This window comes from Vulpes vulpes, chromosome 9 (assembly GCF_048418805.1).
Source record: "Vulpes vulpes isolate BD-2025 chromosome 9, VulVul3, whole genome shotgun sequence".
In the NCBI taxonomy this organism is placed as follows: Eukaryota; Metazoa; Chordata; class Mammalia; order Carnivora; family Canidae; genus Vulpes; species Vulpes vulpes.
Genome location: NC_132788.1, coordinates 78,279,591 through 78,304,450, shown reverse-complemented (window position 1 = coordinate 78,304,450; position 24,860 = coordinate 78,279,591). Strand labels below are relative to the sequence as shown.

The following is a 24,860-nucleotide window of genomic DNA, read 5'->3' as shown; positions in this document are numbered from 1 at the left end:
GTATACTACCCTTATATTGATCCTAATCCTGAACTTGACCCTGAAACTTACCTGACTCCAACCATCCCCCTTACTTTACCTTCAGCATGACCATATTCTTTCTTTGTTATGCAACCTGACCATCAAGCAGACCCTTTCCCTAAAATGTACATTCATTCTTACTCTGGTACTGACCATCATTTCTCTCCGATTCAAATGGTCTGTCACACTTATTGTAACACACATGCTGAATCTGACCTTGACCTTCTCCTGAACTTCACCCCCATCCTTACCCTCACCATGTTTATAACGTTGATTTTTTTTTTTTACAACCTTGATTTTTACCCACACTGACCTAGAACCACCCTCCACCTCAAAATATGCACGGGACATTTGACCTTAAGATTCAACTCTATCTATACCTTCCTTATCTGTCACCATGAACCCGATATTGACCGTTACCCTCACCATGACTCTCATCCTTACCGTCATCCAGACCGTTGTCTTTACCCTGCTCTTGACTCTGACCTTCACTGTGGTCTGAATCTCATTGTCATGTGGGCCTGACTCTGACTCTGGTGTTCGTCTCAATATTGATTCTAACCTTTACCCTTATTCTTAAGTGGACTTTGACTCTAAGGCTTACCTGACATTGTTGGTCACAGAGGCTCATTCTGACCCTAACCAAGATCCTTCCTGATTCTGACATTGAAGTTTGCCCTGATCCTAACCTTGATGTGAGCCTGCTACTGATACTCACATAGACCCTGACTTTTCCTTTGATCCTCAGCTAGATTTTTGCCCTCACACTGAAGCTGAGCCTGACTCTGAATCTGAACCTAAATTTAAACTTCACCATGGCTAAACCCTGACACTCACCCTCATGCTCATGTAGACTCTAACCTATTCCTCACTATCTCCCTGACATCTGCCTTCACATTCACCTTGACACCGAACTTCACCCTGAATCTGATTCTGATGTGTACCTGACTTTCACTGACCCTCATTATTACTATGACCTTGACCTTGACATAGAACTTTACCCTCATTCTCATCCTGACCCTGCCCTTGACCCAAAAACTCACCATACACTAATGCTCTTACCTGACCCTATACCTTACTATGATCCTGATACTGACCCTCATTCTTAATATCTTTTTTTAAAATTTATTCATTCGTGAGAGACACAGAGAGAGAGAGAGGCAGAGACATAGGCAGAGGGAGAAGCAGGCTCCATGCAGCTTGGGCTGATCCCGAGTCTCCAGGATCAAACCCTGGGCCAAAGGCAGAAGAAGCTCAACTGCTGAGCCACCCAGGCATCCCTTAATATCTTTTTTTAAAAATATTTATTTATTTATTTATTTATTTATTTATTTGAGAGGGAGACGAGAGGAGCAGGGGAGGGAGAGAGAATCAGAAACAGCCTCCCTGGACATGGGTTTGATCTTATGACTGTGAGATCACAGCCCAAGCTGAAACCAAGAGTCGGATGCTTTACTGACTGTTGCCACCTAGGCGCCTTGCTCAATTTCATTCTGACCAGACCCTCACCTTCTAAGTGTCCCTGATATTTCACTTGACCCTGACCTGTATTCTGATTCTGACTCTGATGTTCACCCTGATCTTTAATCTGTCCTAACCCTCATCTTTACTATGAACCTGACTTTGATCCTGAATCTGACATTAATACTTAATATTTACTTTCACAGTGGTCCTTACCTTGATTCTTCCCTCACTCTGACCCTTATACTCATTTGTATCCTGACCCTCTCCCTGACTGTGGCCTAACCTTTCCCCTACCTGAATGTGATCATTATTCTAATCTTGACCCTGACCCTGGAGCTGATTGTCAAAGTGATCCCCATGACTCTGATCTTCACCTTGACTGTGGCCCTAAATTAGACCCTGCACCTGAACTTACTCTGATCTTTTTTTTTTTTTAATATTTTTATTTCTCTATTTGAGAGAGAGAGAAAGAGAGAGAGAACAAGAGCTGAGAGGCGAAAGAGAGGGAAAGGGACAAGCAGACTCCATGCCGAGTGCAGAGCTAGACAAAGGGCTCTATCTCACGACCCTGATATCATGACCTGAGTGAAATCAAGGATCAGATGCTCAACTGAATGAGCCACCCAGGTGACCCCCCCCCCCCAAATCCTGATCTTTATATTCATCCTTATTCTTCATATGACTCTTACCTTCAGATTTGAGTCTGGCCCATTTGTAACCCTGACACTGCCTCTGAATCCCCTACCTCTCCTACCATACCCTATACTTGACAATGAACTTGATTTTACCCCCAACCATCACCCTGAACCTGGCCAATACCCTAACTTTAACCATGATGCTCACTCTGGCTTTGATCCTATTCTCATCCCGAACCTGGCTCTCATCATACTTTTGCCTTGAACTAAATCACACATTACCCTGACCATGAACTAAATCTCACATGAACTTTTCACAGGGGCTCTGAATGTGACCATGACCTTCACCTGACTAACTCTCACTGCTACTTGCCCTGAACTCTTATTCTCACCCTGATCCTCACTCTCACTTTGATTCTAATCCTGACCCTTATCCGGATGCTGAAATTGATCTTGAACATCATCTACACCTTGACTATCCAGGAGAGTAAAAGCAGAAGCAAACAGCAGCTGCTGTAAAGCTATAAGCTTCCTATAAAAGCTTGTTTAAGAAAGAAAAAGGGGCACCTGACTGGCTCAGTCAGAAGAGCAAGTGACTCTTGACCTCAGGGCTGTAAGTTCAAGTCATCCATTGTGTGTAGAAATTACTTAAAAATAAAATCTTTAAAAAGAAAGGAAGAAAAAAAGTATTGGCCAAGTTGACTTCAATAAAGGTATTTGAGTGTCCCAAGCTTGCTACACCCTGAGAATCACCTCAGTCTTCACCAGTTAGGATTTCCACAGCCCTTCCTCCCAAAGTTCTAATTCCACCACATGCAATCGTTTATATCATCAGGCTTCAGCAAAACCATTAAGATATCTTATTTTGAGAAGAGAAAAGATATAGAGGACAGAATTTTGCTAAATTAGCTGGCTTATTTATTTATTTATTTATTTATTTCTTGAGAAAGAGAGTGGGGAGGGCCAGAGAAAGAAAGGGAGAGAAAAAAATCCCAAGCAGACTCCAGGCCAAGTGCAGAAGCCCACCTGGGGCTCACTTCAGAACCCTGAGATCGTGACCTGAGCCAAAATCAAGTCAGTCACTTAACTGACTGAGCTACACAGGCACCCCAGCTGGCTTTTTCATTTAAATAATTTTAGTGTTGAGTATTTGAGTGGTAATCCCGACACTTCTACATCATTCAGTTTCTAACAGTTTACCATTAAAAAAAACACAATATTTTGCTTTGTTCAAGACCAAAGTTAAATTTACAGTTAAAGAGTGTATATATTAAATTGTATTTAACTAGTAACATAATAGTAGCTGTCTCCTTAAATGGCTTAATTCTATAAAAGTTTTACAAAACAATTCATAAAAATTTGATGTTAATTACATTGTGATTTCCGGATTTTTAACTAACTTTAAAAGCTTAATTAATAGGGCAGCCCGGGTGCCTCAGCAGTTTAGCGCCACCTTCAGTCCAGGGTGTGATCCTAGACCCAGGATCAAGTGCCACGTTGGGCTCCCTGCATGGAACCTGCTTCTCCCTCTGCCTCTCTCTCTCTGTGTGTGTGTCTCTCATGAATAAATAAAATCTTTTTTTAAAAAGCTTAATTAATAAATAATTAATTTAATCATATTTAATGTTTAATTAATAACCTTTAAATGTATGAATCTTTCTAAAAGAAAAAATGCAAAGACTGCTGTCTAAATAGAATCTTAGTTTCCCTTTATTTCTTAAAATGTCAGTAGATTAATAAAATATGAAAATGGCTTTGAATTCTAATACATATAATTGGTTTTGCTTTTTTTTCAAATTGTAAAGTAGTAGGAGATAAGTGCTCATAAAATGTTCCCATTTTTTATCCCAATAAAAAATTATTTATTTATTTATTTTTAAAATTTGATATATTTAAATTAAAAAATCCAAGCACAATCCATCTATATCTCTCATCTCCCCAACCCCTACCTCTGGCAATGACTGACATATTCTCTGCATCTATGAGTTTGCATATAAATATATATAATTTTTGGAAGATTTTATTTATTTATTATTTGAGAGAAAGAGAGTGAGCAAGAGTAAGAGAGAGAGAGAGAGCACAAGCTGGGTGAGGGGCAGAAGCAGAGGGAGAAGCAGGCTCCCCACTGAGCAGGACTCAATCCCAGGACCCTAGGATCATGACCTGAACTGAAGGCAGACACTTAGCAAACTGAGCCACTCAGGTGCCCCAATGTTTACTTATTTATATTAAGATTCCATGTATAAGGAAGATCATGTGGTATTTACCTTTGACTCAATTCACTTAGCATAATGCTCTCAAGGTCCATCCTTGTTGTCACAAAAGGCAAGATTTCTTTTTTTTTTTTTTATGACTGAATAACATTCCATAGAATATATCACACCACAATTTCTTTATCCATTCATTCATCAATGGATATTTATATTGTTTCAGGATCTTGGTTATATATCATGAATCTCCAGGGAAATGGATACCAAAACCACAAGGAGGCGGAGCACCTGGGGGTGCATCTGGTTAAGCATCTGACTCTGGTTTCCACTCAGGTCCCAATCTCAGTGTCCTCAGAACCCTGCCTCAGGCTCTGTGCTTAGCACAGAGTCTGCTTAAGACTCTTTTTCCCTCTCCCTTTGCCTATTTCTCTCTCAAATAAATAAATAAAATCTTTAAAAACAAAAACCCACAGTGAGGTGTCATCCTCCAGCTGTCAGAATGGCTGGTATCAAAAAGACTAAAAATAAGTGTTGTCGAGATAAATACCTAGTAGTGCAATTGCTGGGTCGTGGGGTAGTTCTACTTTTAACTTTTTGAGCAACTTTCACACTGTTTTTCAGAGTGGCTGCACCAATCTGCTTTCCCACTGACAGTGTAAGGGGGTCCCTTATCCAGTATTTGATTTGAAAATATCTTCTCCCATTCAGTAGGTTACCTTTCCATTTTGTTGATGGTTTTCTTTGCTGTGAAGATTTTTAGTTTGAGGTAGTTCTACTTATTCATTTTTGTTTTTGGTGTCAGATTTAAAAAAATCATTGCCAAGACCTATGTCAAATAGCTTATTGTCCATTTTTAATTCTAGGCGTTTCATGGTTTCAGGTCTTACATCTAAATCTTTAATCCATTTTGAGTTAATTTTTGGGTATTGTGTAAGGTAGGAGTCTAGATTCATTCTTTTGCATTTGGCTGTCCAGTTTCCCCAACACCATTTGTTGAAGAGATTGTCTTTCTTTCCTCACTGTTTATTGTTACCTCCTTTGCTGTAAGTTCATTGACCATGTAAGCATAGGTTTATTTGTGGGTTTTCTATTTTGTTCCATTGATCTACGTGTCAGTTTTTGCAACAGTCTCCCACTGTTTTTATTACTATAGCTTTGTAGTTTAGTTTGAACTCAGGGACCAGGACAGGTTTTTACTTTCTATCTTCTGGGTGTCTCTTGTGTATAAAGAAAAGAAAGAAAAATTGATTACTTTAAAGATGGCAGTTACTTGTAACATTCATACATACAGTTCACTACTTTGAGAGCATTTGGCACAGCAGTGCCACAGTGGATCAATTACATTCGAAGGTTGTCTTGATCACCTGCCATAGTGAGCTCAGGCTCTGGTAGTCCATAATATTACTCTGAGTTCACCTGTTTATGATTCCATATCCCTCATTATACTGGAGGGTTATGATGGCAGGGAATGAAACCCAATCATGTGTGTATCCCATATCTAATTTAGAACCTGGCACATAGCAGTCATGCAGCATGTTGGAAAGAAGAGGGAAATGAATACTGTACCTAGTTTATTTCCTTTGTTCCCCTTTACCTGAATTTGTATAAAAAATGAGACAATTCACCTAATGATGTGGTGCTAGAATTCCTGGCCTTACAGCATGAAGATTACATGAAAATATCAAGAAGAGGGATCCCTGGGTGACTCAACAGTTTGGTGCCTGCCTTTGGCCCAGGGCACGATCCTGGAGTCCTGGGGATCGAGTCCCGCGTCAGGCTCTCTGCGTGGAGCCTGCTTCTCCCTCTGCCTGTGTCTCTGCCTCTCTCTCTCTCTCTCTCTCGCTCTCTCTGTGTGTCTATCATAAATAAATAAGTAAATCTTAACAAAAAAAAAGAAAGAAAATATCAAGAAGAGTTATTGGAATTTGTGGCCAAAAATACCCATACTGTTTACACCTGCAGGTTCATCCTTTTGGATTTTTAGAGTTTTCTGTTTTTAAAAGCACCTATTAAAATGTCGATAGGTCATGACAGGATTTTGTCTCTCTCATTCACCAGTCTATCATGCCATCAAGGACATTGTTTTTATTTTTATTTATTTTTAAAAAAATATTATCTATTTATTCATGAGAGACAGAGAGAGAGAGAGAGAGAGAGAGAGAGAGAAAGGGGCAGAGACACAGGCAGAGGGAGAAGCAGGCCCCATGCAGAGAGCCCCATGTGGGACTCTGGGGTATCCGGGATCAGGCCCTGAGCCAGAGGCAGCCGCTCAACCGCTGAGCCACCCGGGCTGCCCAAGGACATTTTTAATCACAATATTCCACATCAAACTAATGACTGGAATACCATAGGAGTTCAGTAGAGATTACTTGAAGAAATGACTTTCTTTTACCAACTCTGGCTCTTGTTGGCTGCTGACGGCAGTTAAGGAGTTAAGGAGTGTGGTAGCCTTTCAGCAAAAGATTAGTGATGTCTGCTGTGTGCACAGTAATGCAAAGTAAGGGTTTTTGTAATATGTTTACCATGAATGTATTAAGCCACTCTCAGCTGTCAGCTAACACTTAGCTGTCAGCTAACACTTTATTTTCCGTCTAACATTTTAGACAGTTGACTGCGGCGAAAAGGAAGACTATGCTACTAGAAGGTAGTAAAGAGTATTGACCAGGAAAGACTAAAAGGGTTTGAGATGGAAATGAGAATTCTAGAAAACAGATTCTGCAGCTTCTATATCTGGCTAGGTACCTTGATGGAAAAGGAATAATTTCAAGCTTCTCTTATTTGCTAGTTTTTGTTTGTTTGTTTTAGTTTTCCCACAAATTAAAAGGTTAGGTTGTGCAGTGCAACAGTATTTTAACATTTTGCTAATTGAATGAAGCTAGTGATGTGCAACAAAAAGATTTTCATGTTTATTTACTGAGATTGTGCATGCACTGTGTTAATTTCACACTCTTTGCACATGTATTTTTCCTGAATTAGAGAGAGGGAGAGAGAAAGAGAAAGAGAGAGAGAGCGCGAGAGAGCGCATTGTTGAAGTCCAGAGATAAAGGAATAATTTTAAAGAACAAAGAAATGGATTTATAATTCCCTGTCCCCAGAGTCTCATATCTTTCTCTGGTTAGGAAGCAGATGTACTCATAATTTTTCTAAAGCTAGATTATCTCAACACTTTATGTCCAAAATCAGACTGGAGGTATTTGCAGGTTTTTTATTAAGAGCTTGAAGAGAATTTGAGGGATGGAGGAGGCATTTTATTGCACAAACACAAAGGTTCTTCTACTTCTCCCTGCTTGAAATTACAATGTGAATGGTGTCGCTGCTGTATAAAGCTACATTCATTTGCATCTGGAACGGAGTGTGCTTTGATGAGTTTGTGAGGGACAATCAAGTTTTTTGTCACCTTGTCACACATGGAGTTTGAGGTATTAGAACAGAGGGGCTGTGTCACGTTAGCACAGAGGGGCTACAGCCTCAGTTTCCCACCAATCCTTGAGACCATTCTAGTCTAGTTCGAGGCTCTTTCATTCTCAGCGTGGTCCCAACAGTTCGAGGTTTTACTGCACACGAAGCAGGTACAACCTTCCCCATGTATCTTAATTTGTCATTTGTAATGAGACAGTACTCAGGGAAGACAGACTCTGAATTCATTTTAAAGGCACATCTGGGTTCAGCCCTGGGCCTGATGTTAACATTTTACTTGAAATACTCTACATGGTTCTTTGATGAATAAGAACACTGTGCATATAAAACAATTGCCCTCATCTCCAAATTCCCGCCCAAAGCAATTGACATATGCTGTGAATTTTCATGTAAACAAACGCAGAGTTAAAACCAAGTTGCTTTTTTTTTTTCAAATTGCAAATGAATCTCACTGTTTATTGCCGAATATTTGGGAAAGAAGATAGACACACGATATAGATTTTAGAAATACATTTCTCAACTTAATTTTACATCTTGATTGTAAGTCCTGTCCCAATTTTCTTGTCTGTTTCAGCAGTCTTTTAGAAAACTATTTAATTAATTAACTAGTTAATTAATTAATCTATTTATTTATTTGAGGGAGAGAGAGAGATCAAGGGGGCGAGAAGAGCAGAGGGGGAAGGGAGGAGAGGGACAAGCAGACTCTGCATTGAGGACAGAACTAGACACAGGACTCAATCTCATGATCCTGAGATCATGACTGGAGCCAAAACCAAGAGTTGAATTTCTAACTGATTAAGCCACCCAGGTGCCCCTCGAAAATGAGTAGAAACAGGCAGAAAAGGACAGCACATTTGATCATCTATTATTGCTCTTGATCCATTGTTAAAACAGCCTGTTAACAAGAGAGAAATAGTTCTGCCTGGTGTTCATGAACTAGAAATTCATTCTATGTAAGTGTGAAGTAGGTACACCATGGGTATTCGTGTAAGCACAGAGTTCTCTGAGTACTTAATGAGGGTAACTTAGATATTGTAAGGGAAAAGACTATAATTGAAACACTCTGGAAAAGTTACTTCTGAGGGATTAGTTAATGGCATTCTTTCATTTTTGAGAGTTATTTTAAATCATTCTTTCCCCATATTTACTAAAACAAAAATGTAGTTTCTTCTTTGAGCTTCTCATTTCTGCAAGCAACATACAGTGTTACCAGCTGTTGCAAACTAGTCAATCTATTGTCCATAAGGTCGCAGCCAAACTGATTGCCCATCGCCCTGGTTGGATTCAATTGTGTTTCTGAGCGAGCTCATTTCTTGAAAGGAAATCATGGCAGGGCAATGGCAGTGAACTCTGGGAGAGATGGGGATCACGGAAATCAGGATGAAGATCACTCCATGGGGTCCATATGTTCTCTTGCCAGGAACACATACTCCAAATTGACATCCTTTGTCTGCCAGCTGTCTGAAATATAGGAGGAATGGTTCTCTGGGGGAAGGGCAGCCCGAAGATTTCAATAGTGTTACTAATCCTCTAGTATTGGTCTCCAGGAATGTCAGATGTCCTCTGCCCCTCCTTAATACACAGAAGCTTCATTACAGAACTGAAGATGCCCTTGTGTCAGTTTCCTTCATTCTCTTCCTCCATTCCTCTCTCCTATCTTCCCTTCATTCCAACATTTGAGCTCAACTATGTGTCTGGCACTGAGTACACAGTTGTGAACTTGATAGACATTGTCCCTGTGTTAATGGATCTTATAATCTAGTGTGGGAGAAAGATGTTAAATGAGTATACACATACATAATTACAAGTTGTAATGGGTGCTGAGGAAAAAGTATGATGGTATGGGAGAAAACTGCTGGGAGTTGGGTGATGAGAGGGAGAAGGCAATCTCTAAGGAAACCACATTAACTGAGTCCCCAGAGAAAGCCATGTAAGAAGGAGAAAAGCAGGTGTGGGGGTTAAGCGTGTGCAAAGGCCCTGAGACTGAAGGTATGGCTAAGATCAACTCATCTGAGGCACCAAAAGCCCCCAGTGTTGCTAAAGCTTCGCTAGCAGAGAAAGGTGGCTGGCAGGCCATGAAGTTGAAGCACTAGTTAGGGGACAGATCATTCAGGCTAAAGGGAAAAATATAAAATGTCTGTTGAGAAATAAAACTTGCAAGAGGAACAAAAATAAGAATTAATAGAGGATGCAGGATTGTGCCTGACTGACACATTGCTCTGCAGGTGGTATTGTGTTCTCTCATAAATTATTTGGGGGAACTGTGGCCATTTTGCAGTGTTAGCAGCATTGCATCTGAGAAATGACAAAGGTATAAACTCACTTTTTTCATGAGTCTCTGAACTCTAAACAGGTTCAGCTAGGGAAGATCAAAAAGATTAATGCTTGGCCTGTAGCATTAAGCCCAAAGCGTTCATTTAGGACGCCTGCTGCTAGCTCAAAACAATAAAAGGTTGTGCCTTTTTGAATTCACGGCTGCTGTTTGTTTGGCAGAAGGTAATAAATAAAAAGACCATGGCGACTTGGAGCTCTTTGGAAGGCTTGCAATAAGGAAGGTAGAAGGTATAAAATGGCAGATTGAGTCAGGAGAGGCACCTGATGACGGAGTTGGTAAATGGAAGTTTGAAATAATAAATATCATTCTTTAAAAGAATTTCCACAATCAGGGGCTCTGTGTTGTGTGATACAGTGCTCCCCTCATTGCCGTGTCCCCTTCTCCTCTGGAACTCCAGGGACTCCGACCCCTGAGGCAAAAATGGCATTGAGGGGTAGGGAGCACTTTGATTATTGGTTGATTAAAAACCGTTTTGCATCAGCATTTTTTTTATGAGACTGAGTTGCATTTCATCTTTGAAATGGAATATATTAAATGTGTTCTACCTCCTATGAAGAAGCGTCTTGCTTATGGTAGTAAAATATACATAACATGAAAATGACCCTTTTAACCATTTTAAGCATGTAGATCAGTGGCATTAAGTACATTCACACTGTTTTGCAACCATCACCACCATCCATCTCTAGGACTTTTTCATCTTCCCCTACTGAAATGATGTACCCATTCAACACTAACTACCCATCTCCCTTGGCCCCTTCTAGCTCCAACCACCATTCTCCTTTCCTTATCAATTTGACTGCTCTAGGCACCTCTTAGAAGCAAAAGGATATAGCATTTGTCCTTTTCTGACTGGCTTATTTCCCTTAACATAATGTCTGCGAGCTTCGTTGGTGCTGTACCATGTGTCAGAATTTACTTCTTTTTTAAGGCTGAATAATATCCTCTTGTACATTTATACCACAATTTGGTTATCTGTTCATCTGCCAACAGACATTTGGGTTGGGGAAAAAGTGTCTTAATATCAACATGATCTTTGTTTTCTTATCTCACTTTTTTCTTTAATCTCCCTTTTCTTCTTCTCCTTTCTTTGCCCCATCCCTTCCCTCTCCTTGTCTTCCCTCCCTAACTCTCTCTCTGGCCATAAGGAAGATAGAATTTAACTAAATAGTATTATCATTGGGAATCTTGAGGAATAGTGCAGTGACTTCCTTTTTTATTATAGTAGACTTTTCTTAAAAAAAGATTTTATTTATTTACTCATGAGAGACACACACACACAGAGAGGCAGAGACACAGGCAGAGGGAGAGGCAGGCTCCATGCAGGTAGCCCGATGTGGGACTCGATCCCAGGTCTCCAGGATCACACCCTGGGCTGAAGGTGGCACTAAACCACTGAGCCACCCAGGCTGCTCGATAGTAGACTTTTTTAAAAAAGATTTTATTTATTTATTTGAGAGAGAGAGCACAAGTGGGGTGAGGGGCAGAAGGAGAAGCAGACTCCTCACTGAGTGGGGGATGTAAGGATAGGTCCTAGAGTCCCTGAGCTGAAGGCAGACACCCCAGTAGAGTTTTTTAAAGAGCAATTTTATACAGCAAAATTGACCCCCCAAAAAAGCACAGAGTTCCCATAGACTCTCTGCACCCCTCCCCAGCCTATCGGTGTCCCCACCAGAGTGGTGTCATTGTTAAAATTGATAAACCTTCAGTGAAACATCATGATCTTCCTAAATCCATGGTTTACATTGGCTACATCCCTCTTGGCATTGTACATTCCAGGGGTTTGAACAAATGTATTATGACATGTATCTGTCATTATCATACGAATTTATTTCACTGCCCTAAAAATCCTCTGCACTCTATTCATTCTTCTCTCCCACCAACCTCTGACAACCACTGATCTTTTTCTTTTGTTGTGCTTAGTTGAAACTATGGTTTAATGGTGAACTTTTTTCTTTAATTTTTGTCTAATGGGGAGATCATGAACCCCATTTATGTTTTCCCATTATTTCCTATACTACAAAGAAAAAAAGTAGCTCAATTGTGCCTTTTGCACAATGTCATGTAGTTGGAATCATACGGCATGTAGCCTTTTCAGATTGGCTTCATTCACTTAGTAATAGGCATTCAAGCTTCCTCCATGGCTTTTCATGGCTCGATAGCTCATTTCTTTTTAGTGCTGAATGATATTCCATTGTCTGGATGGACCACAGTTTCCTTATCCACTCACCTACTGAAGGACATCTTGGTTGCTTCCAAGTTTTGGCACTTGTGCACAAAACTGCTATAAACACTCACGTGCAGGTTTTTGTGTGGACATATGTTTTCAACTAATTTCAGTAAATACCAAGGAGTGCAACTAGCAGATCATGTGTTAAGACTGTGTTTAGCTTTGTAAGAAACCGCCAAACTCTTTTCCCACGTGGCAATGAATTCCTTTGGGTTTGCTGTTTTCCTTTAAGAAACCAGGAGTCCAGGCTCAATTACCATACCTAAAGTTACAGGTGACAGTTTGGAATAAGTGGGAAAGTAAGTGGGGAATAGTTAGTCATCTCATAGGGCCTGATATAAAGTGACTTCAATTTCTTTTACTCATGTGGAGCTGTCCAGGGGAACTGGACAGGGGCATGTGGAGTCAGGAGAAGGTTTTTATAACTAGTTCAGCCATTAATGAGCCAAGATACAATTTTAAACATTATTTATTTATTTATTCATTAGAGATACACAGAGAGAGGCAGAGACATAGGCAGAGGGAGAAGCAGGCTCCCTGTAGGGAGCCCTATGTGGACACGATCCCAGGACACCGGGATGATGACCTGAGCCAAAGGCAGATGCTCAACCACTGAGCCACCCAGGCAACCCCCAAGAAATAATTTTTGGAGGTGATTTCCAGAGAGAAGGGAGAGGAGAGATGGGGTGTCTCTGAAGAATTAGGTAATGGTTTGCATCAAAGATAAATGAGAAATTGAGTAAGAGGCAGGCTTCTTAAACTAGCAGATTGTAAGAATCACGGAACCATGACAAAAAATGAAGTTGGTTGGGTGAGATATTTATAGGGAGAAAAAGGACATTATGCATACACAGTAGGTGCTTATATATTACTTGCTTGATGGAATTAATTGGAGGAATAATGAAAGTTGTTGTGCTTAGTTGAAACTATGGTTTAATGTAATTTTTGTAAATTTTTCTTTAATTTTTGTCTAATGGGGAGATCATGAACCCCATTTATGTTTTCCCATTATTTCCTATACTACAAAGAAAAAAAGTAGCTCAATTTGCCCTTGAATATAACAATTGTGAATGGCTGAGAAAAATCATTTGCTGTCCTCATCTGTGTCACAGGGGTGACCTGTAATTCTTTGTTGCCTCTTCAACAGAGAGGAACAATTACAGCCAGGGCACTTCTGGGTCCTATTTCAGTGTGACAGGCTTGCCAAACTGATGGGCAGTAAATGCATAAGGAAAAAGGTTTTAAGATAATTTCCATGTCCAATAGAGTGGAGATCTTTGTCAGAGAATGCAGAAATTAGCTGAACAAATTTCATCCTGATTATTTTTATACATGTCTTGGAATCCTAGCCAGAGCTTCATATTGGGTTAGATATTGAACAAAATCCAATTATGGCAGATAATTGATTCATTTTTCGTAAAGTCTACTAAGGTTTATATCAAGGAAAAATGTAAAAAATTAAGCAATGTCATGTGAGTGGCTGTCAGCTGGATATAGGTTAGCAACAAAAGATTCATATGATGGTAATAGTCTTAGCAATAGTAATTATTTTTTAGAAATTGCCAATAATGCAAAGAGAAAACAGATCATTACTAATGTACCCAACAATAACCAGTCATCCTACAGATATTTTTGGTGTGCATTTACAAATTATATTTTGCCTTTAAGATTGCCCCCAGTGATGCCTACTGCATATATATACATTTCCTGTGTACCTGAGCACAGGCTGGCAAAGTTGATGGAATGTCACCACAAAAATTAGATTACCAAATTTGTGGCTTCCATCCTGGGTGTTCTCCTTCACTCTTTCTTGCTTGCTCCCTCTGATAAAAGCCAGGGGCCATGTTGCAAGCTCCCATATGGACAGGGCAGTGTGGCAAGGAACTGAGGAAGGCCTCCAGGCAATAGATAGACAGTGAAGACAGTGAAGATAGACAGTGAAGCCTTTGGTCCAACATCTTGCAAGGAACTGAATCTTGCCAACACCCATGTGAGTGAGCTTGGAAGTGGACCCTCTCCCACTTGAGCCATCAGATGAGATTGCAGCCCTGGCTGGCAGCATGACTATAGTCTCCTGGAGACTTCAAGCTAGCCTGTGCATAGGTAAGCAATATCCAGATATTGGACCCAAAGAAACTCTAAGATAGTGTTTGTTGTTTTAAGCTGCCAAGTGTTGCGGTGGTTTGTTATGGAGCAATAGATAACTAATATGTATATGTTTATAAAAATTGGATTATGTTGTCTTTTGTCAGCCAGAGTTTTATCAGCAAATAGAAGGCACTCAATTGAGATTTTATTTTTTTTTAATTTTTTTTATTATTTATTTATGATAGTCATACAGAGAGAGAGAGAGAGGCAGAGACACAGGCAGAGGGAGAAGCAGGTTCCATGGACCGGGAGCCTGACGTGGGATTCGATCCCGGGTCTCCAGGATCGCGCCCTGGGCCAAAGGCAGGCGCCAAACCACTGCGCCACCCAGGGATCCCTCAATTGAGATTTTTTTTTTTTTTTTTTAAAGATTTTATTTATTTATTCATGATAGTCAGAGAGAGAGAGAGAGAGAGAGAGAGAGAGAGAGGCAGAGACACAGGCAGAGGGAGAAGCAGGCTCCATGCACCGGGAGCCTGACGTGGGATTCGATCCCGGGTCTCCAGGATCGCGCCCTGGGCCAAAGGCAGGCGCCAAACCGCTGCGCCACCCAGGGATCCCTCAATTGAGATTTTAAAAAAGATTTTATTTATTTATTTGAGATAAAGATACAGAGATAGCAACCAAGATAGCACAAATGGGGAGGAGAGGGAGAAGCAGGCTCTCACTGAGCAGGGAGCCTGATGAGTCCATCCCAGGACCTGGGATCATGACCTGAGCCAAAGGCAGACACTTAACTGACTGAGTCATCCAGGTGCCCCTCAACTGGGATTTTCGAGGAGAGCTGTGGGCAGTGTTAAGAAAATCAATTACATATGAAAGAGGAGGCTGGGGCTTACAATAGTGAAAAGCCATTATCATCCTTAGCCCTGAGGAAGGAAGGAAAGGAAAATGTGTTACAAGAGGTCAAAAAGAGGGGAGCCACAGAGGGGAAGCTCTTATGGGAGCAGATTTGTCAAGGGACACACCACCTGACAAAATTGGGTCAAGGCCGCTAGGGAGCAAGGAAGAAACACTCTGACCTCTCTTTTTTTTGCCATCCTCAGATTTGCCCATGACTGTCATTGGCCAACCACAATTGGAAGCCAGAAGGCAGTTCCTAGGGGTCAGCTCCCTAGGACACAGAACGAGGCAGAGAAAGCAGAGAATAGATCTGCTGAGGCATAAAGAGAAAAACCAGCATATGCCTATGTTCTTGTGCAATTATTTTTATGTTTATCATCTTTCTGTATCATTAAGATTCTTCTACATCATGGTTTTAAATAGCTACATATGGGCACTATTACAAATTGTCTCAGTCACATATGATGAACATTTTTGGATGTACAAAAATTTTTCCTTTTGGTATGATAAGCAGAGATGAATATCCTTATAGTCCTACTTCTATGGATTTAAGAAAATGGTTTCTTAGAGCATAATGCAAGAAGTAGAGATAATTAAGGACAAAGAACATTTTTTGTAGGCTTTTGATATAACTTGCCATATTGCTCACCAGAAATGTTGCTCTACCCTCCTTCTAGAAAAAATATCTTTGCCTATTTGATAAGATTAAAAAATATGCTTTATGATGTACCTGGGTAGCTCAGTCAATTGAGCATCTGACTCTTAGTTTTGGCCTGGGTCATGATCTCAGGGTCTGGAGATCAAGCCCCATGGCAAGCTCTGTGGTCAGTGTGGAGTCTGTTTAAAATTCTCTATCACCCTCTGCCTGCCCCCCCACCACTCACACTCTCTCTTAAAAAAAAATAAAAAAATAAAAAACATATGCTTTAATGGGGTGCCTGGCTGGCTCATTAGAGCATGTGACTCCTAACCTTGGGGTTATAAGTTTGAGCTCAATATTGAGTGTAAAGGGGCACCTGGGTGGCTCAGCAGTTGAGCAGCTACCTTTGGCTCAGGTCATGATCCTGGGGTCCTGGGATTGAGTCCTGCATCAGGCTCCCCACAGGGAGCCTGCTTCTCCCTCTGCCTGTGTCTCTGCCTTTCTCTCTGTTTCTCTCATTAATAAATAAATAAAATCTTTAAAAAAAAATATTGAGTCAAAAGATTACTTAAAAAAATCTTTACAAAAATATGCCTTATTTTTTTAATTTTGTTGTTACTAATGAATTTAAAATACTTTTTTAACATGTTAATTAGCTGCTTGTATTTCTTTGTGACTTTTGCCCTTTTTTTTTTCCCTATTGGTATCAGTCTTATTGATTTATAGGATGTATTTAATGTTAATTCATTGTTGTCATATATACTATAGATATTTTTCTTAGTTTAAAAAAGTCATGCATAGGGACACCTGGATGGCTCAGCAGTTGAGCGTCTGCCTTTGGCTCAGGGCATGAGCCTGGAATTCTGGGATTGAGTCCCCCATCAGGCCTCCTGTATGGAGCCTGCTTCTTCCTCTGCCTCTGTCTCTGCCTCTCTCTGTGCATCTCTCATGAATAAATAAATGAAATCTTTTAAAAAAAGTCATACATAGAACCTGTTTCTTTATATGAAGAATATTAAAATGTTGACCTTTTTATTTTAGTGTTTTAATAGTTTAATTACGTCAAGTAAAAGTTTTAATCCATTTGGAACACTATTTGGATGTAAAGTATGACACAGGGTTATAAAACATTATTTTCTTCTAAATGACTACCAGATTGTCTCAAACCATTTATTGAAAGGACCATCTTGTTTTCTTCTCACTGATTTAAAATAGAAAGACAGAAGCCACCTGACAAGTATACCCTTGATTCTATAACTTACAGGAAAATGGGCCTTTAAAACAGGCCTTTTGGGATCCCTGGGTGGTGCAGTGGTTTGGCGCCTGCCTTTGGCCCAGGGCGTGATCCTGGAGACCCGGGATTGAATCCCACATCAGGCTCCCAGTGCATGGAGCCTGCTTCTCCCTCTACCTGTGTCTCTGCCTCTCTCTCTGTGTGTGACTATCATAAATAAATAAAAAAAAATTTTAAAACAAAACAAAACAGGCCTTTTATATTTTTTGTTGGACTTCCTTTCCATTATATGTATTTGCTATCCTTTGCAGACAGGTTAAAATACCTCTGTAAATATTTTTTACTGAAAATGATTTCATTACTTTACTTTTCCATGAAGATTAATAACAGGAGCCTGGAACTTGGGCCTTGTCCTGACTGAAGATGACATCCTTTACTTCCTCTAAGTGCTATAATTTCTAATATTTAATGCAAGTCAATGCCTGCTTCATTTCCTGATTTATTTATTTACATATTTATTTATTTAGTACTATCTACAGTAGAATCCAATGCAGCACTTGAATTCATATCCTGAGATCAAGACCTGAGCTGAGATGGAGTCAGATGCCTAACCAACTGAGCCCCTAGCATTTTTTTCTTTGTTTTTTGATAGAGAGCATGAGTGGGGGAGGGCTGAGGAAAGAGAGAGAGAGAATCGGAAAGCAGGTTCCACACTCAGCATGGAGCCCATAGTGGGGCTCAACGCAGGGCTTGACCCGGGGCTGGATCTCATGTCTTGGAGATCATGCCCTGAGCTGAAACTAAGAATTGGATGCTTAAACGACTGAGCCACCTAGGTGCCCCTGTACTAGCATTTCTTGAAAAGGAGGTCCCAGGTCATGTTGTAGGATCTGTATTCCCTAAAGGGCATCTAGTGGAAATATTTGATGAAGCTTTTACCTTTGTAAAAAGGAGATAATATAATATATATTTTTTGATTCTGGAAGGCATCCAATGAATTGTATTACCTTCCAAGTTACCAGAAAATGGTATCAACATAATTTCTTCTTACATAGTTAAAGACAGTCATTACTTTGAAAAGGAAGAGTTTCCCCTTAATTTTAGAACCAACAAAATATTATCTCAAAATCAAAATCCATAGTCTGGGTTAAATTCTCTCTTGGAGAAGAGTTTTACCTGAAACTTCCAAGATCATTAGTAACTGGATAACATCTCTTTTCTCTGAGGGAGATATATGTTATCTATCACCAAGTGCTTGTGCATCTCAATAATTTATCAGTCTCAATGGCATTCAGAATCTATAATATTCCAGTGCCTGGAAACCACTGGTCTGTTTTGTCACTATAATTTTGCCTTTTCTGGATTTTCATATAAGTGGAATTACAAAGTATGTACTTTTTAAAATTTGACTTTTTTCACTTAGCATAATGCTTTGAGATTAATCTATATTTTTGCATGTGTCAGTAATTCATTTCTTTTTATTGATGAGTAATATTCCATTGTCTGGATGTAACATGATGTTTATCCATTCACTAGCTGATAGATATTTGGGTTGTTTCCAGTTTCTGCCTATTATGGATAAAGCTGCTGTGAACAATAATGGACACACATTTTCATTTTTCTTGAGTAAATACCTAAGAGAGGCATAGGAAAGCTTGGGAATGGGGGACAGAAAGCATTTGGGGAGGATTTAATTATAGGCCAAGAAATTGTAAGAAAACAATAAAAACAAATGGGGAGAGAGAGAAAGATGCTCCTCAGGATTTCAGATTGGTCTCACGGTGGCCACTCTTTCCTTGAGGGGTGCACTAGGTCCTGGGTGGTGATTACGGATGCTGTGTAAGTCAGTGGACCACCAACCATCTCAGGCTCTTTACAGGCATTTGTTGTCATTGGAGATTAAAGTGGAGACATTGGTGTGAGTGTTCAGTGCTCAGAGGAGGTAGCTACTGCCATCTGTGAGGCCACCATCCTGGCCAACCCAGGATGAGTTGAACAACACATTGTTCTCGTGTGGAGAGGCTACTGTGGGAACAAGAGCAGCAAGCACCACACTGTCTTAAGCAAAGTGACCAGCTGCTGTGGCTCTGTGCTGGTGCGTTTCACCCTTGCCTCCAGAGGTACTGGCATGGTCTCAGCCCCTGTGCCCAAGAAGCTACCAATGATGGCCAGCATTGGTAACTGCTATAACTCAGCCAGAGGCTGCACTGCCACTCTGGGCAATTTTGCCAAGGCTACTTTTCATGCCACTTCCAAGACCTACTGCTGTCTCATCCCTGACCTCTGGAGAGAGACGGTGTTTACCAAGTCTCCCTATCAGGAATTCACTGATGCTGTTATAAATACCCACATCGGTCTCGACGCAGAGGACCTAGGCTCCAGCTGTGGCTACCACATAGTTTCATACAAGAAAAATAAAGTAAATTAAAGCCAGATTAAAAAAAAAACAATAAAATATATATACATAAAAATAAGAGGGGCACTGGTTTCTGTAGTGGTCGTACTAGTTCTAAATGCTCTTCATCCCTGCCAACAACACTTGGCCTTTTGGGCCTTTTTTATGGTAGTGGCTCTAAGGAACGTGTCATATCTCATCACAGTTTTCACTTGCCTATCTCTGATGTGGTGTCCAGTTTCCATGGTGACCCCAGTGATTCTCACCTCCTGGTGGTCATGCCTTTGTTTCGTCCAATCCCATAAAAAGTAGGGATGACCTGTGTAACAAATGGTTTCTGAGGCTAGGTCATAGAAAACGTTATAGTTTCTGTGTTATTCTCTCTTAGACCACCCACTCTGGAAAAATTTAGCTGCCATATTATGAGGACAATTAAGCAACCCTATGGAGAGGTCTGTGTTGCAAGGAACTGAGGCCACATTAGCTAGCATTAATTTGCCAGTAATGGAGTGAGCCATTTTGTAAGTGGATCCTCTAAAGCCAGTCAATTCTTTAGGTATAGCCCTAGAAGATAATTTGATGGCACACTCATGAGGAACACTCTGGGACTGAACCATTCAGCTAGGCCATTCTTGGATTCCTGTCCTACATAAACTGTGTGAGGTAATAAAAGTTTATTGTTGTTCTAAGTTTTGGGGTAGTTTGTTACCCAGCAATAGGTAACCCGTACCAGATTTTGGTACTTGAAAATGAGGTGCTGCTGTAACAAACATTTAAAGGAGGAGTGGCTTTGTCACCAGGCAGTAGATAAAAAAATGGAAGGACTTTGATGAAAGCATTAATGCAAGCCTACTGATAGAAACTTGATGGTCTTTGAGAAGCCTTCCGGCAAGGGGTTGTGGGTTCATAGGGTTGGCATAATTCTAAGATGGCTCTTAAATTCCTGCCCTGTAATTCATGTGTTTTGCACAATTACTTCTCTTGAGTGAGTGTTAGCATGATGAAATATAACTTCCATGATTATGTTGCATTATATGGCCAAAAAAAAAAGTTTTACAGACATAGTTAAGGTCCCTAATCATTGAGTTAATCAAAAGAGAAATTATCCTGGGGACCTGACTCAGTCATATAAACTCTTAAAAGAGCAAATGACACGTAAGTGGTTCTTCTGCTGGTTTGGGGGGAGTGAGCCAACATATTTTGAGATGGCCTATGGATTGTGACGTGGTAAACAGGACCAATGTTCTGCAGGTGGCAGAGGGAAAGGTATTGTTGGTAAAGGGAATAACATACATAAAATATGGAGGCCTGAAGGTGTATGGTCTGTGGGAAGTCAGTCACCATCTGGGAAGTCAGTACCATGCTAAGGACCTGGACTATCTGTCACACGTGTAGCAAAAGGGAGGAATTTAAAGCAGGGAAGGGACATTACCATCATCTTTAGAGAGCACTTCCTAAGAACCAGGACCTAAGTTGAGAACGAGTTTGCATTATCTCACTGAATCTGTAATAGTACCTAATGAAGCAGTTACTATTATTCCCACTTCACAATGGAGGAAACTCAATCTTGGAGAAGTTATGCCCAAATCTAATAGGTGAAGTGCAGAATTTGAAACTCTTAAACGTATGCAGGCTAATCATTTCTAGATCACACGTCTAGATGAGAATAAAGATTTTAGTGATGGCATGAAAAATCAATTAAAGAAAGGCAGACAAAAAGCCTGCTAAGGCTGTTGCAAAGATTTTGAGGAAAGACAATGAAGGAGAAAAAAAAAAAGAAAGACGATGAAGACATTAAGAAAAATTACAAGTCTTGCTCTGCTACGTTCTCTGTAGCTTTGGGTTTGCTAATGAACCCCTTGGAAGCATCGGGATCCTCTGTAAAGTGAAAATGGTAATGGTGCTTCCCTTAAAGGTGGTTGTGAGTATTAAATGTGAAAATGTCTATCAATCATTTAGCACCATGTGGAGTTGCAGTTGGCCCCTAACATAAGGAAATACAGAAGGTAATTTAGTAAATGTAAAGGCAGGTCCACTCCAAGAAACTGTTCCTAAGTACTTAGTAAAGTGGTCTTCTAGGTAGGTGTGCGCACTGGTACTACAGCGAACAAGATGAGCAAATAAATAATTTAAAAAGCAAATACTATTAAGTGCAGTAACTGCCAGTAAGAAGTGGAGGATGCAGGCAGCCCAGGTGGCTCAGTGGTTTAGTGCTGCCTTCAGCCCAGGGCATGATCCTGGAGACCCAGGATCAAGTCCCATATTGGGCTCCCTGCATGGAGCCTGCTTCTCCCTCTGCCTGTGTCTGTGTCTCTCATGAATAAATAAATAAAATCTTAAAAAAAAAAAAAGTGGAGGATGCTAATTTAGCTGGAGTAAAGAAACTTTTAAAGTCTTTTTCTACATTTTTATTTAACAATCTTCTGATGTTGAGTCTGTTTCATATAGATCTAGACAAAATTTGTACACCCAAAACCAAGAGGGGAAAAAAAAAAAAAGTAACTGGAAACCACCAGCCTAGTCCCCTGAATCAGTCCTGCCGCTCGAAGGCCCCGCCCCCCGCTAAGCCACGCCCCCTTGGAGGTTTACACTTTGGCTTCTGCCCGCCTTCACCACCGAGGCTCATTTGCTCGCGAGAGTTCATTCGTCTAAGGTGCTGCAGGAATGGGAGGCAGAGAAGAGTCGCGAGACTTGGCTCGACCGCATCCCGCCTCCGACTCCTCCCCTCCTTCCCAGCGTTCCTTTGGCCCCCCCCCCTCGGGTTGCACGTGCAGTTGTTGTGGTTCCGTCTCACGTGACCGCGGAAGCGCCGCAGCTACGGGCCCGCCTCCAAGATGGCGGCGCCCAGTGAATGGGGTTGCGACCTGCTTCTGCTCAGCCTCGATTTATAACCGTGGAGGGTCTGCGGGACCATGGAGAGGCCTGGATTCACGGCTTCGCTGGTGGTGAGTGCTGGGTGGTGCGGTGGGGCGCTCGGGGTGCCTGCAGCCCGCAGCGGCTTCCGTGCCCGAGCGCTCTCTTCCGGTTTTGCGCGTTGAACTGCCCTGGGTCGCTGGTCGCCGGGCAGGTGTGGGAGGGAGCGTGCGGTTCCTGGGCCCCCGCCAGGCGTGGTGTCAAGGTTGTGTTATTCCTACCTGGAGAACGGGAGGAGATGGGGAGGGGGGAGGCGGGGGGCTTGACAGCCTTCCGCAAGACGGTTTACCTAAAAAAAATAATTAGAATAAAAAATAAAAGCTTCAGTTATATACTGTTCTCCATACCATGGAGAACTTGGGAATTAAATACATAGAACAAAACCAAAAACGCTTACATCGCTCAGACTCCTCCCTGCCCAGGCCTGTGGGTTCCATTTAGCCTTATCTGTTTTCACTCTCGGAAAATGACATATCTGTTCATGCAATATATAATTAGTCTGCTTATTATTATTATTATTATTATTATTATTAAATCTTTCAAGCATTCTTGTAGGTTGTAGGTATAGTGATGAGCACAGATAGTTACGGAGCCAGTAAGATGGTAGCGTTTAATTCCTTAGGAAACGACGAAGAATCAATAAGTTTTCACATCCAAAAAAAAAAACCCCAAGAATTAAAATTTGTGTGATATTTTGCAAAAATAAGCCTCTGTTAGGGCAGGTGCAGTAGGCATATTGGTCGCGGGGTAGGATCCTCAACTGGGGATCATGACCTGAGCGAAGACAGATGGTTAACGGACTGAGCCACCCAGGTGCCCCCCCAAATGCTTTTTTTTTTTTTTTAAAGATTTTATTTATTTATTCATGATAGAGAGAGAGAGGCAGAGACACAGGCAGAGGGAGAAGCAGGCTCCATGCACCGGGAGCCCGATGTGGGACTCGATCCCGGGTCTCCAGGATCGCGCCCTGGGCCAAAGGCAGGCGCCAAACCGCTGCGCCACCCAGGGATTCCCACCCCCCCTTTTTTTTTTTAATAAAAAAGCTCCCACTGGGAGGAATGGAAGCTCAGTGGAATTTCATTTAATTATCAAACGTTTGTTGTTGCAGGTGTTGGAGATACTATGGTGAACAAGACAGGCCGGCTTACACGAGTCAGGTGGTGGAGGGAGAATAGCTAAGTTAACTGTTAGGATACGTGATGTGAGGGCTAGTTTCAGGGTATTATGGAAATATATGCAAAGGGGGTGTCTTAGCCACACTTGTGGGGTGACGGTTTTTAAATGTAGGTTTGTCGAGACTTGTGTAAGGTAGGTTTTAAGGATACAAAGAGATGCGTTATCACTTTGAAGTTTTCCTCTCTAGACAGTGAGACAGCAGTGGTAGTTTTGACAGTTAACATTACTCTGTCAGGAACTGGGGTTGTTGTTAATTGGGGTTAACTGGGGTTAATTGTCAATTCTGACAATTAAGTCGTATCCTAGTTTTCCAGATGAGGGACTGAGGTATAGAGAGGTTAGGGAATTTCTCCAAAGTGAGATCTATTTCATGTGTGTAAGTGTTGGAGCTCAGATTCCAATCCAGGTGGTGTAAGGTGGAATTCCATGCCCATAAATACTCCTTGATACTGTCTCTGAAGTCAGCAGCAGTAGCTGTTGCTAAAAACAGGCCAGTGCCAGAGTTAATGAGCAGTAGTTTAAAAATTTTTTAACAGGGATCCCTGAATGGCTCAGCGATTTAGTGCCTGCCTTTGGCCCAGGGCGTGGTCCTGGAGTCCCGGGATGGAGTCCCACGTCAGGCTCCCTTCGAGCCTGCTTCTCTCTCCGCCTATGTGTCTGCCTCTCTCTCTTTCTGTCTCTCTTATGAATAAATACATAAAATCTTTAAAAAAAATAAATAATTTTTTAACGTAAAAATTTAAAAATAAATTTTTAACGTATTTTATCTTTAAAAAAAATAAATAATTTTAAAACGTATGGGCCTGGGTGGCCCAGTCAATTGGGCACCTGCCTTTGGAACAGGTCATGATCAAGCAGGGAGCCTGCTCCTCCCTCTCCCCCTGCCTGTCCTCTCTTCCCGTCAACTAAAATCTTAAAAAAATTTATTAAAGTATGATACAAATGCCTAAAAATATTTTTTTTTCATTGTAGTTACACAAGATAAAGTTAGGATCAGTATGTAGAAGTTTTGAGGAAGTTAGATTTCTTTCCAGCTAAAGAAGAAGGATTTTATTCATTAAGCACATAGTTTATCTGCCATGTATTCTGTCTACCAGGCACTCTGATAGTCCTTGGACTTTTCTAAACTGAAAAGTGCTATTTAAGAAATGAACTAGGGGCACCTGGTTGGTTGTGTCTGACTTCGGCGCAGGTCATGATCT

General features: G+C 41.0%; 1 protein-coding gene, 1 non-coding gene and 1 pseudogene across 6 annotated transcripts in view; all 3 read left to right on the top strand.

The window, feature by feature from the left end:
- The first annotated feature begins 418 nt into the window (after window positions 1-418).
- Window positions 419-19,573, top strand: LOC112908539 (small ribosomal subunit protein uS5 pseudogene; annotated as a pseudogene).
- LOC112913341 (small nucleolar RNA SNORA64/SNORA10 family) lies at window positions 18,915-18,988 on the top strand. Its single transcript, XR_003233669.1, has one exon. It is a non-coding gene; the product is annotated as a small nucleolar RNA SNORA64/SNORA10 family (small nucleolar RNA).
- A 2,733-nt stretch (window positions 19,574-22,306) lies between the features above and the next one.
- SLC25A26 (solute carrier family 25 member 26) overlaps window positions 22,307-24,860 on the top strand; it is a 129,510-nt gene continuing 126,956 nt past the window's right edge. For 3 of the 5 annotated variants that reach the window (XM_025985037.2, XM_072720503.1, XM_072720504.1), the window contains exon 1: window positions 22,327-22,514. In XM_025985037.2, the coding sequence (XP_025840822.1) occupies window positions 22,482-22,514 (33 nt within the window). In that variant the 5' untranslated portion in view covers window positions 22,327-22,481. Of the gene's footprint in view, window positions 22,515-24,860 lie in introns of all 5 variants that reach the window. The other 2 variants (XM_072720502.1, XM_025985030.2) reach the window with 1 other exon arrangement.